General features: G+C 42.1%; 1 protein-coding gene across 1 annotated transcript in view; it reads left to right on the top strand.

Annotated features, from left to right (window-relative positions):
* zgc:172076 overlaps positions 1-13273 on the top strand; it is a 23150-nt gene extending 9877 nt beyond the window's left edge. Inside the window, exons 5-9 of the mRNA XM_024137724.2 lie at positions 888-1020; positions 1980-2136; positions 2788-2911; positions 9006-9195; positions 10800-13273. Of these exons, the coding sequence (XP_023993492.1) occupies positions 888-1020; positions 1980-2136; positions 2788-2911; positions 9006-9195; positions 10800-10960 (765 nt within the window). The 3' untranslated portion in view covers positions 10961-13273. The remainder of the gene's footprint in view (positions 1-887; positions 1021-1979; positions 2137-2787; positions 2912-9005; positions 9196-10799) is intronic.
* Positions 13274-13293: the final 20 nt, after the last annotated feature.

Consider the following 13293-nt stretch of genomic DNA (forward strand, 5'->3'; position numbering starts at 1 on the left):
CTCCGCTGTGGAGCTTTGCAGCCCCTTCAGGTTTATCTTTGGTCTCTTTGTTGCCTCTCTGATTAATGCCCTCCTTGCCTGGTCTGTGAGTTTTGGTGGGCGGCCCTCTCTGGGCAGGTTTGTTGTGGTGCCATATTCTTTCCATTTTTTAATAATGGATTGAAATGGTGCTCCGTGGGATGTTCAAAGTTTCAGATATTTTTTTATAACCCAACCCTGATCTGTACTTCTCCACAACTTTGTCCCTGACCCGTTTGGAGAGCTCATTGGTCTTCATGGTGCCGCTTGCTTAGTGGTGTTGCAGACTCTGGGGCCTTTCAGAACAGGTGTATTTGTACTGAGATTATGTGACAGATCATGTGACACTGATTGCAGACAGGTGGTCTTTATTTAACTAATTGTGACTTCTGAAGGTAATTGGTTGCACCAGATCTTATTTAGGGGCTTCATAGCAAAGAGGGTGAATACATATGCACGCACCACTTTTCCATTTTTTATTTTGTAGAATTTGAAACATGTTATTTTTTTCTATTTCACTTCACCAATTTGAACTATTTTGTGTAAGTCCATTACAGGAAATCCAAATAAAAATCCATTTCAATTACAGTTTGTAATGCCACAAAATAGGAAAAACGCCAAGGGGGATGCATACTTTTGCAAGGCACTGTATGTAGGGCATTGTGGCATAACATTCCAATAGTGTTACCCAGTACATCCGTATCAGATGTGTAAATAACTTAAATGTGTTTAAATGCATTTATGGCTCGCTTTGTCCTTCGCTCTCTCTGTGTGTGTGTATGGCTGGCTGATTAATGTATACTCTCTGTGTGTGTGTGTGTGTGTGTGTGTGTGTGTGTGTGTGTGTGTGTGTGTGTGTGTGTGTGTAGGGAGGTGATGATTTTGACCGTGATTACGCCTTGAGCTGCGAGGTGAGTGTGGTGCGCGGTGTGGATGACTTCGGCTTTCCGACACACTGCAGCCGGGGAGAACGTAGACAGCTCTTCATGCTGGCCAAGAAAGGTACTGTGTGCTCTGATCTACTGTAACAACAATAGCACATACAGCGCAGGTTTGATGTCAATTCCAATGAAATTACTGAATTCAGTCATGAAGTGGATAATTTACTTTGAATTAAATTCACATTTTTAAATCTTCAAGTTATAGAATTGAATTAAATTGGAATTGTAAAAACATTATCTTTGAAATTGAAATTCAATATTCCTACATTTCCCAGTTAATGGAATTAATACACAGAGTATCAAAAATGTACTGTAGGATTTGTTTTTAGTAATTTCAACCTCTATTCCTATATTTACAGTATAGCTAAATTAGACATAAATTAGAATTAGAATTGTTGGGGATAATATTGAATTGGGAATTCAATTACTGGAATTGACCGAACATTGGAATTCAGAGGAATTGAATTTTCTATGAATTCAAAGACTGACCTGGAATTTGAATTGAATTAAATGGAGTTTACAGGGAGCAAGAACTGAATTAAAATGTAATTTGTGGAATTGACCCCAACTCTGATACAGTGTGATACTTTATCCTCAACGGCAATTAAAACAAAATGTAATTGAGCTCATTAACTCCAGCAGTTTAAGTTGATATGTTTTAGGCTATTCATTTACATTTAAAAGAATAACAGTGAATATGACGGCTGCTATCAATTTTAATAATCTTGAGGACACCAAGCAAAAGCAATCAATGCTCCTTCTCACATAGTAGTTTCAAGTAACATTGTAACGGTACATGGAGTCAGAAGGAGGATACACTAATTCAGGGGTGCACAGCTCAAGGCTGGTTTTTCACTTCACCAAATTGATGTTACTGAATGGCCCAAATAGAAATCAGTCACTAGCTAAAACGCAAGGACAAAAATCTGCTGAACTGCTGTCATCGAAGAATGGAGCAGAGCATCCCTGCACTAACCAATCAGACCTATAGCAAACATGATTGATTGACACTTCTTTCAGCTCTGGACCAATTGGCAGAGGAGTTGCCAGGGAAGCTGTACTCAAGGGCAGAACTGTCACATGACAAAGAAGACAAGGGAGTGACCGTGGGAGCCCCTTCCCTTTCCCAGTTGAGGAACGGGGTGGCCCGTGACTGGCCTGACTCCAGAGCTGTATGGTCAGTGCTGCTCTTTAAGTGCCACGGGCATGTTCCCTTCTTTACAAACTAAATACATTCATTGTGTGTGTTGTTGGCCTTTTTATGCACTAAGATTCTTTGTGCAACGAAAAATATGTAAATATGTTGCAATAACTGCTCTCGGGTCTGTTTTGCCTTTTAGTCCACAGTAGTTGTAAACTGGAAGGAGAAGTAACAACTGCTCTACGGCCTGTTTTGCCTTTTAACACAGTTCGTTACTAATCTAGTGGAGAAGTGAGGCAGTGCACTCTTCTTGTAAGTATAGGAGGAAATCCTCATGAATATCTGTTTAAAAATACATCCCATAGTATGAAAGAAGCACCAAAAAATGCCATGGTGTCACAAACCCAGCTGATTCTGTAGCTCGGCCCAGGTCCTGTGGTTAATCAATATGACTCAAACAGTACAACCAAAAGTTAGATGGTGCCTTTTCACGATGGGCCTTCTAACAGATTAAAGCAATGTTTCCAGCAAAACAGCAGCACACCCACTTGTTTTAGGATATGGCTGAGGGACGAGGCTATATCCAACTACTCTCACGTTCATAGACAGCGCTCTAGATGCAAAAGGACTGGCCCTGTAACTCCATTGAAAAATGCTACTGTTGTGATGACCATTACCACTCTGCAGGATCAGTAAAGACGGGACCCTGGTGGTATGGGTCAACATTGACGACCACCTCAGATTGGTGACCACGCGAGATGACGCCAACATCGCAGAGGCCTTCCAATGTATCTGTGTCAATATCCTTAAGGTTGGTGCCCTCGGAAGACACAGATCCTGAATGCATGAGTACCTTAAAGTGGAACTGACAGCATATTAGCATCATGAAATCGTATTCAGATCAGTTCATATACACCAAGGACGAATATGAGTTTTTTTAAGCGAGCACTTTTTTATTGTTTTTATTGTAATAATATTGTTGCATATCAATACAGGGACATTCCGGTGAATACAATGAAAAAAATTCAATAACAGAACGCCAGGCGAACCCCCCCCCCCAAAAAAAATAATAATTCAGGACATCATTAATATGTGACAAGACAATGAGACATTAACAGACATTCAGAGACATGACTTCTAATCATTTGTCCAACTTAAGTTTCACAAGTTTCAGGGATTTTTACAATTGTAACAGTTCAATGAAAAAAAACTATAAAATAAGGAATTTTTCCACCACATTTACATTTGTGAATATAATATTTGGCCAAGAGAATAATAATGTTAATAAAATAGTTATGATCGGAATTACAAGGATATGTATAATGCCATTTAACATCAAAGGTAAACATAGGTAATTCTAGAGATTTTATACACAACCATTCATGAAAGTGTAACGGATGTGAAATGGCTAGCTAGTTAGCGGTGGTGCGCGCTAATAGCCTTTCAATCGGTGACGTCACTTGCTCTGAGACCTTGAAGTAGTGGTTCCCCTTGCTCTGCAAGGGCCGCGGCTTTTGTGGAGCGATGGGTAAAGACGCTTCGTGGGTGACTGTTGTTGATGTGTGCAGAGGGTCCCTGGTTCGGGCGAGGCGACGGACTAAAGTTATACTGTTACAAAAGCACTTAGACATGGTCATTTACAAGTTTTCATGAATTATTTAAATGTTTGGGAATTACGTGTACTAAGGCATTTGTGAAAATGCTATAGCAACATTGAGTGGGAACGCGGCCGTGCGCTTAGACTATGAAGAGACACTGTAGTAAATACAACCTAATAAAAACATCTGTATCGTCCAGGACCAGTCTACGCAAACCGATGCGCCAAAGCCAATCCGATCTAGTCTGACCATTTTACTCGCCCTAGCAGAGCTGGTTAGGCGCTTCACATGTTAGCTAGAGCGTTCGTGACTAACTATTACCAAATATTGTTATAACTAAATCAATATAAACCACAGTTTGTCGTTTCAAATGGAAACAAATGAGTCATAGTTGGAAGAACAAGCAAGGAGGTTGGCAGAGACAAGCTAGCGAGATCCTATTCACGCACTCCAGCATATTTTCTTTAGGGAACGCCTAGCCTGCGAAGTGCAATAACGCAATTCGCCTTTGCACCCCGGCCCTTCTACACAACGCAATTTGGAGAAAAAAATCGGCCAAAATCCATCTTCTCCCACTGCCTGCTACTGGGCTTCCTTTAACTACCATTTGGTAATGAGTGTAAACGCCAAGCGGATGCCTCACATTTATACATCAAGTGAAATATATCTGGTCTCATTGTTCTAGCTGACACCGATCATATTGAGCGGATATTGCGCATTCGTAAATTCATCAGCTATTCTGCGCTCTGGGACATAGACGAGAGCACTCTGAAATCGGAGTAGATAAAATAGCCAGAGTGAATTTGCGAACGCAAGAGATAAGTTAACTGAATAACAGTCCTTCAAGTTATTGCTAGCTAACCAAATGATACCTGCATCTCTAGCTGTGTATAGGCACCGAAAAACGATACGGAGGGGGAAAAGTCAGTCACTCACTCCACCAATGACATGACATCCTCCTAGCAGCTAGCTAGCTAACGTTAGGCTCCGTAATTTTAACTTGCTACATGAATATACTTAAATAAAATATAAACGCAACATGTAAAGTGTTGGTCCCATGTTTCATCAGCTGAAATAAAAGATGCCAGGAATGTTCCTTGTGCACAAATTTCTTTACATCCCTGTTAGTGAGCATTTCTCCTTTGCCAAGATAATCCATCCACCTAACAGGTGTGGCATATTAAGAAGCTGATTAAATAGCATGATCATTACACAGGTGCACCTTGTGCTGGGGACAATAAAAGGCCACTAAAATGTGCAGTTTGTCACACAATACAATGCCACAGATGTCTCAAGTTGCTGACTGCAGGAATGTCCACCAGAGCAGTTGCTGGAGAATTTAATTGACAGTTTTAGAGAATTTGGCAGTACGTCCAACCGGCCTCACAACCGCAGACCACGTGTAACCATGCCAGCCCAGGACCTCCACATCCGGCTTCTTCACCTGTGGGAAATTGAGGAATATTTCTGTCTGTAATAAATCCCTTGTGTGGGGAAAAACTAATTCTGATTGGCTGAGCCTGGCTCCCCAGTTGGTGGGCCTATTCCCTCCCAGGCCCACCCATCGCTGTGCCACTGCCCAGTCATGTGAAATCAATAGATTAGGGCCTACTTAATTTATTTAAATGGATAAAATTTCCTTATATGAACTGTAACTTAGTAAAAACGTTGAAATTGTAGCTTGTAGCGTTAGTATGATTGTTCAGTATAGATACGCTAGCCTATTAGCCACGTTATGACTGATGTGATCATTGCCATTGCTAGTTTGATTGTATTGTCATTCCCAGCCTTAGATACATTCGCCCATTTTTGTAAAAAATAAATGAGCCATTGAAACTGAAATCGTGCATCACGAATGGCGGCAGCAAACATTGTACCAGGCCAGCTGTGATTTACAACCTGATAGCAATATTTTTGGCACGACCAAGAAATGTATTGGTGAATTATACCTGCTCAAAAAAATAAAGGGAACACTTAAACAACACAATGTAACTCCAAGTCAATCACACTTCTGTGAAATCATACTGTCCACTTAGGAAGCAACACTGATTGACAATAAATTTCACATGCTGTTGTGCAAATGGAATAGACAAAAGGTGGAAATTATAGGCAATTAGCAAGGGACACCCCCAATAAAGGAGTGGTTCTGCAGGTGGTGACCACAGACCACTTCTCAGTTCCTATGCTTCCTGGCTGATGTTTTGGTCACTTTTGAATGCTGGCGGTGCTTTCACTCTAGTGGTAGCATTAGAAGGAGTCTACAACCCACACAAGTGGCTCAGGTAGTGCAGCTCATCCAGGAAGGCACATCAATGCGAGCTGTGGCAAGAAGGTTTGCTGTGTCTGTCAGCGTAGTGTCCAGAGCATGGAGGCGCTACCAGGAGACAGGCCAGTAATCAGGGACGTGTAGGAGGCCGTAGGAGGGCAACAACCCAGCAGCAGGACCGCTACCTCCGCCTTTGTGCAAGGAGGAGCACTTCCAGAGCCCTGCAAAATGACCTCCAGCAGGCCACAAATGTGCATGTGTCTGCTCAAACGGTCAGAAACAGACTCCATGAGGGTGGTATGAGGCCCGACGTCCACAGGTGGGGGTTGTGCTTACAGCCCAAACACCGTGCAGGACGTTTGGCATTTGCCAGAGAACACCAAGATTGGCAAATTCGCCACTGGCGCCCTGTGCTCTTCACAGATTAAAGCAGGTTCACACACACGTGACAGACGTGACAGAGTCTGGAGACGCCGTGGAGAACGTTCTGCTGCCTGCAACATCTCTCCAGCATGACCGGTTGGCGTGGGTCAGTCATGGTGGTGGGTGGCATTTCTTTGGGGGGCCGCACAGCCCTCCATGTGCTCGCAGAGGTAGCCTGACTGACCATTAAGGTACCGAGATGAGATCCTCAGACCCCTTGTGAGACCATATGCTGGTGCGGTTGGCCCTGGGTTCCTCCTAATGTAAGACAATGCTAGACCTCATGTGGCTGGAGTGTGTCAGCAGTTCCTGCAAGAGGAAGGCATTGATGCTATGGACTGGCCCGCCCGTTCCCCAGACCTGAATCCAATTGAGCACATCTGGGACATCATGTCTCGCTCCATCCACCAACGCTACGTTGCACCACAGACTGTCCAGGAATTGGCAGATGCTTTAGTCCAGGTCTGGGAGGAGATCCCTCAGGAGACCATCCGCCACCTCATCAGGAGCATGCCCAGGCGTTGTAGGGAGGTCATACAGGCACGTGGAGGCCACACACACTACTGAYCCTCATTTTGACTTGTTCTAAGGACATTACATCAAAGTTGGATCAGCCTGTAGTGTGGTTTTCCACTTTAATTTTGAGTGTGACTCCAAATCCAGACCTCCATGGGTTGATAAATTTGATTTCCATTGATAATTTTTGTGTGATTTTGTTGTCAGCACATTCAACTKTGTAAAGAAAAAAGTATTTAATAAGAATGTTTCATTCATTCAGATCTAGGATGTGTTATTTTAGTGTTCCCTTTATTATTTTTGAGCAGTGTATTAACCATGCACAGTGGCGTAATACTTTAAAGTACTACTTTTGTCATTTTTTTTATATTTGTACTTTAAGAAAAGGTAGTCTAAAAAGTAACTACATTCCTAAAGAAAATAATGTACTTTTTACTCCATACATTTTACATTTTACATTTACATTTTAGTCATTTAGCAGACGCTCTTATCCAGAGCGACTTACAGTAGAGTGCATACATTTTATTACATTTTTTTTTTTACATACTGAGACAAGGATATCCCTACTGGCCAAACCCTCCCTACCGTCCAAACCCTCCCTAACCCGACGACGCTATGCCAATTGTGCGTCGCCCCACGGATCTCCCGGTTGCGGCCGGCTGCGACAGAGCCTGGGCGCGAACCCAGCCCAGCCTGGGCGCGAACCCAGAGACTCTGGTGGCGCAGCTAGCACTGCGATGCAGTGCCCTAGACCACTGCGCCACCCGGGAGATTTTCCCTGACACCCAAAAGTACTCATTACATTTTGAATGCTTAGCAGGACTGGAAAATGGTCTTGTCAAGAGAACATGTGGTCATCCCTACTGCTTCTTATCTGGCGAACTCACTAAACACAAATGCATAATTTGTAAATGAGTGTTGGCTTCATTACCCATCGCTCCACAAAAGCCGTGGCCCTTGCGGTGCAAGGGGAACAACTACTTCAAGGTCTCAGTGAGTGACGTCACCGATTGAAACGCTATTAGCGCGCACCCCGCTAACTAGCTAGCCATTTCACATCGGTTACACCAGCCTAATCTCGGGAGTTGATAGGCCTGAAGTCAATAAACAGCGCAATGCTTGAAGCACAGCGAATAGCTGCTGGCAAATGTACGAAAGTGCTGTTTGAATGAATGCTTACGAGCCTGCTGCTGCCTACCACCGCTCAGTCAGACTGCTCTATCAAATATCAAATCATAGACTTAATTATAACATAATAACACACAGAAATACAAGCCTTAGGTCATTAATATGGTAAAATCCGGAAACTATCATTTCGAAAATAAAACATTTATTCTTTCAGTGAAATACGGAACCGTTCCGTATTTTATCTAACGGGTGGCATCCATAAGTCTAAATATTGCTGTTACATTGCACAACCTTCAATGTTATGTCATAATTACGTAAAATTCTGGAAAATTAGTTTGCAACAAGCCAGTTGTTGGGTGAAGTGGAAACACCCAAACTGTTGCATATACTCTGACTGCGTGCAATGAACTAAATATGCAGGTTTAAAAATATATACTTCTGTGTATTGATTTTAAGAAAGGCATTGATTTTTATGGTTAGGTACATTCGTGCAACGATTATGATTTTTTCGCAAATGCGCTTATGTTAAATTATCCCCCGTTTGGCAAAGTTGGCTATGATTTAATGATAAATTAACAGGCGTCGATTATATGCAACGCAGGACAGGGTTAGATAAACTAGTAATATCATCAACCGTATGTAGTTAACTAGTGATTATGTTAAGATTGATTGTTTATAAGATACGTTTAATGCCAGCTAGCACCTTACCTTGGCTCCTTGCTGAACTTGCATAACAAGTAGTCAGCCTGTCACACAGTGTCCTCGTGGAGTGCAATGTAATCGGCCATAATCAGTGTCCAAAAATGCAGATTATCAATTGTTATGAAAACTTGAAATCGGCCCTAATTAAATCGGCCAAAAACCTCTAGTATGGATGTCCAATCCAAACTTCTGTGGTGGTGAAAAAAACAAGTCTATTAATAGACATTTAATGGGGCAAAGCTAATGAGCTATGACCATCTCTTGTTGTCCAGTTGGAGGCACTGTACAAAAAGCTGAGGCACCCATTCATCTGGAAGCAGCAGCTTGGATGGGTAGTGAGCTCTCCAGCAGATGTGGGGACCGGCCTGAGGGCTAGCGTTCGTGTCAAGCTGCAACACCTGCCCAGACACAAACGCCTGGAAGACGTCCTCAAGAGACTGCGCCTCCGCATGGACAACACCGGTAATGCAGATGGACGGGCTGAAATTATTTTAGTGAAAACTAATTTGAGTAAAAAATAAATCTATTCTGAATTTCAGCGCTTCCTTGGCACATTTGACAGAGTTTTTGTACAATTGGCATTGGTAAAACATATATAGGTCATGAATCATTCTTCTAGATATTCTGATGAGTATAACTCTAGGTGTTATATACACTATATACACACAAAAGTATGTGGACGTCCCTTCAAATTAGTGGATGCGGCTATTTCAGCTACACCCATTGCTGACAGGTGTATACAATCGAGCACATAACCATGCAATCTCCATAGACAAACAGGAGAATGGGCTTACTGAAGACCTCAGTGACTTTCAACGTGGCACCCTCAAAGAATGGCACCTGTCCAACATGTCAGTTCGTCAAATTTCAGCCCTGCTAGAGCTGCCCCAGTCAACCAAGTGCTGTTATTGTGAAGTGGAAACATCTTGGAGCAACAACAGAAAAAACGCGAAGTGGTAGGCCACACAAGCTCACAGAACGGGACCGCCGAGTGCTGAAGCGCATAAAAATTGTCTGTCCTCAGTTGCAACACTCACTACCGAGTTCCAAACTGCCTATGGAAGCAACGTCAGCACAAGAACTGTTCGTCGGGAGCTTCATGAAATGGGTTTCCATTGCTGAGCAGTCGCGCACACAAGCCTATGATCACCATGCGCAATGCCAAGCGTCGGCTGGAGTGGTGTAAAGCTTGCCGCCATTGGACTCTGGAGCAGTGGAAACACGTTCTCTAGAGTAATGAGTCACACTTCACCATCTGGCAGCCCGACGGACAAATCTGGGTTTTCTGGTGCCAGGACAACTCTACCTGCACAAATGCATAGTGCCAAATGTAAAGTTTGGTAGAGGAGGAATAATGGTCTTGGGCTGTTTTTCATGTTTCGGACTAGGCTCCTTAGTTCCAGTGAAGGGAAATCTTAGTGCTACAGCATACAATGACATTCCAGAACAATTCTGTCCTTCCTACTTTGTGGCAACAGTTTGGGGAAGGCCCTTTCCTGTTCCAGCTTGACAACGCTCCCATGCACAAAGTGAGGTCCATACAGAAATGTTTTGTCGAGATCGGCGTGGAAGAACTTGACTGGCCTGCACAGAGCCCTGATTTCAACCCCATCGAACACCTTTGGGATGAATTTTAACGCCGACAGTGAGCCAGGCCTAATTACCCAACATCAGTGCCCAACCTCACTAATTCTCTTGTGGGTGAATGGAAGCAAGTCCCTGCAGCAATGTTCCAACATCTAGTGGAAAGCCTTCCCAGAAGAGTAGAGGCTGTTATAGCTGCAAAGGGGGGGGACCAACTCCACATCAATGCCCACGATTTTGGAATAAAATGTTTGACGAACAGGTGTCCACATACTTTTAGTCATGTATTGTATAATGTGTGTGTATATAGTATCTATATATGCTTTAAGTTAGTTACTTTAATTTTACTTTACTTTTTTTTTTACAAGGATAAAAAATATATATACACTGCTATAATTTCCTCCATATTGACAAGGAAGTACTTACATACCTTACTTTAATATGGTCGAAATAATTGAAGTTTCTTACCTCTTTCTCCTTAGACTGCAGTGAGGAGTATAACATCAGTAATGCCCAGACAATCGGCTTGGACGAGGTGGGGTTCACGCAGCTAGTGGTGGACGGGGTCAAGCTGCTCATCCGCATGGAGAAGAGGTTAGAGGGTGAAGAGAAAATCGATGATCTGGTGCCTTTACAGAAGTAGAGCTGAGGAAGATGGGAGAGAAAGGGACTCCTGTCCTAATCAACACAAACGTCACATTTTAGTAGTTTGACTGGGAGCGTGCTATTGTAATACTGTACAGGGCTTTTGCGAGAATGACATATCTCGAGTTTTTCTAAAACCAACAATGTTTTAACAGCTGACTATGTTAATGTTGATTGTACTGTGTCCTAATTAAATTAACACTGTGACATAGGTACAAAGACTTATTGCGTCAAAATTGCATAAAAAAGTAAAATACTTTTCAAAAGTTCAAAATGATGCTTATGTGCTGTATATAAAAACTGTTTGACTTAAAATATTTTTGCAGAATTTCACCTGTTTGCTTTCAGTATGAAGTTTGCCATGGCCACACACATTAGGATAATCACCAGCTACAGAGCAATATATATTTCTATACAAATTACAAAAGCTCTTTCCAGGACGTATCATTCCTCCATTTTACTCGGGTCATGTTAAACCGATTGGCTGTGAAGCCATGGTTACTCACACAAAATTGAATAGTAAATACTGGTAAACAAAATAACAAATGACACCAGACATTTGCTTGAGACTCCTTTCAAGTAAGCTTTAATATTGTGCACGAGTGAGACTGAATCTAGATGACTCGAGCTTTCCTCGCATGTATGTTGTGGTAGGAGGGGTTTAGGTGGGGGGCGGGGTTAATGGAGATGAAAGGGGCGAGGCATCGTCACTTACATTTCTTTAACACTTTCTGCTTCTCCGCTACACTTGATCTGGTAAGGCAACACAATAGACATCCTCTCTGGAAGTTGTACCGCTAACAATTAGGAATATGCATTTTTATCCCGCGTGCACTACACATCAACGTGCATTACCCCCTCCAACCCTCCCTGCTCCCATAGTGCCACAGAAAGTCAGCGGTGGAGATTTCTCGCTCAGCTTCCAGAAGGGCTCACAGCTTTTAACGATGTTTTCATTTTTTTTTTGGACCACTCGCCTTTGCTTTTTCCTTTCTATTGTGTCTTTTGAAATGAGGAAATAAAATGTCTGCATTCTGTTTCCATTCTCTGCGCTGCGTTAAAGGGTGCGGTCTAGGCCCATCTCTCATCTTTACAGTAATACAACACGGAATACCATTGCACAGTTGACCCTCATTACTTTTCATACAAAATAACGAGTAGAAACGTACCAGCACTAGTGGTTATTTTACATACTCATCGCAATCACTAATTACAAAGGGGAAAAACCTAAAATAAAAACATATGCGAAACTAGTTATATCCTATTTTTCTTCTCGTACAGGTGAATGCCTCAGAAATACCAAGCAGCACATTAAAAAGGCATAATGTGGTGGAATAAATACAATATATTTCGCAAGAAAATAAAACTGAGCACAAAACAAGTCAAGACAGGTGTCGCACAGTAACTACCAATTAACTGCAGTTTAGAAGGGAGTAAGGGAAAGAGGGATATAGTCACGAGTGAGGTCAAACTGCTTGGGCATCACTTTGCGTGAACCTTTCAACCGTTGGGCAGTTTCAAGCAGAACATGAGATGTCAGAACATGTCACTTCCTGACCTAGAATGGTGCCGGTGCATTTATGCTACTAAAAGACCATGAATAGTGTTTTGAATGAGTAGCTTTGTCCCAATATTTGTTAGAAGAGCATTTGATTATTTAATCGAGCGCAATGCCAGCGACATTTGCGATACCGTGTTCAAGACTGCATAAAGCGGACTTTACGAGAGCGGGCTTAAAATTGAGTGCAACTGAAAAATGCGTGGTCCTGTCAGTCTACGCTGTATATTTGGGTTCTCAAAGGTAATAAAAGGACACGACATAAGATCCCTTATGTAAATTCTATGCAATAAACAGAACATTTTAAACTGCAGTGCTAACGTCATCATTCAGCTACGCTACATGAAGGAGGATTGTGAGAATGGCCAAAATAGTGCATTATAGGAGGAATGATTTGATTAGGGCTTTGGGATGTGTAGAGTTTTGCTTTTCAACACAGATCACGTCATTTGATCTCTCCTGTATTGGGAAAGGAACTTATTGTCTGTGAAAAGTAAAAAATAAGCTAGTTTTTTCTTTTCCTTGTGAGAATAAAAAATGTTTTTTTTTCTTCCCCTAAACATTAAACTTCAGTGGAGGCAAACAATCTACAAATGTCAACAATAGAAGGAAAGAGAACTCCAAATGAAAAGGAAAAAAAATACAGTATGACACATTTAAACACACTTTCTGTACAGAAACTCAAGACTATACAATACCTGCAGACATTATGCTGAAGAGTCCTGTTTTATACAACTCTATGAACAATACAACTCAAAACATTCTCTATTTTA

Source organism: Salvelinus sp. IW2-2015, unplaced genomic scaffold, assembly GCF_002910315.2.
Source record: "Salvelinus sp. IW2-2015 unplaced genomic scaffold, ASM291031v2 Un_scaffold1283, whole genome shotgun sequence".
Lineage (NCBI taxonomy): Eukaryota > Metazoa > Chordata > Actinopteri > Salmoniformes > Salmonidae > Salvelinus > Salvelinus sp. IW2-2015.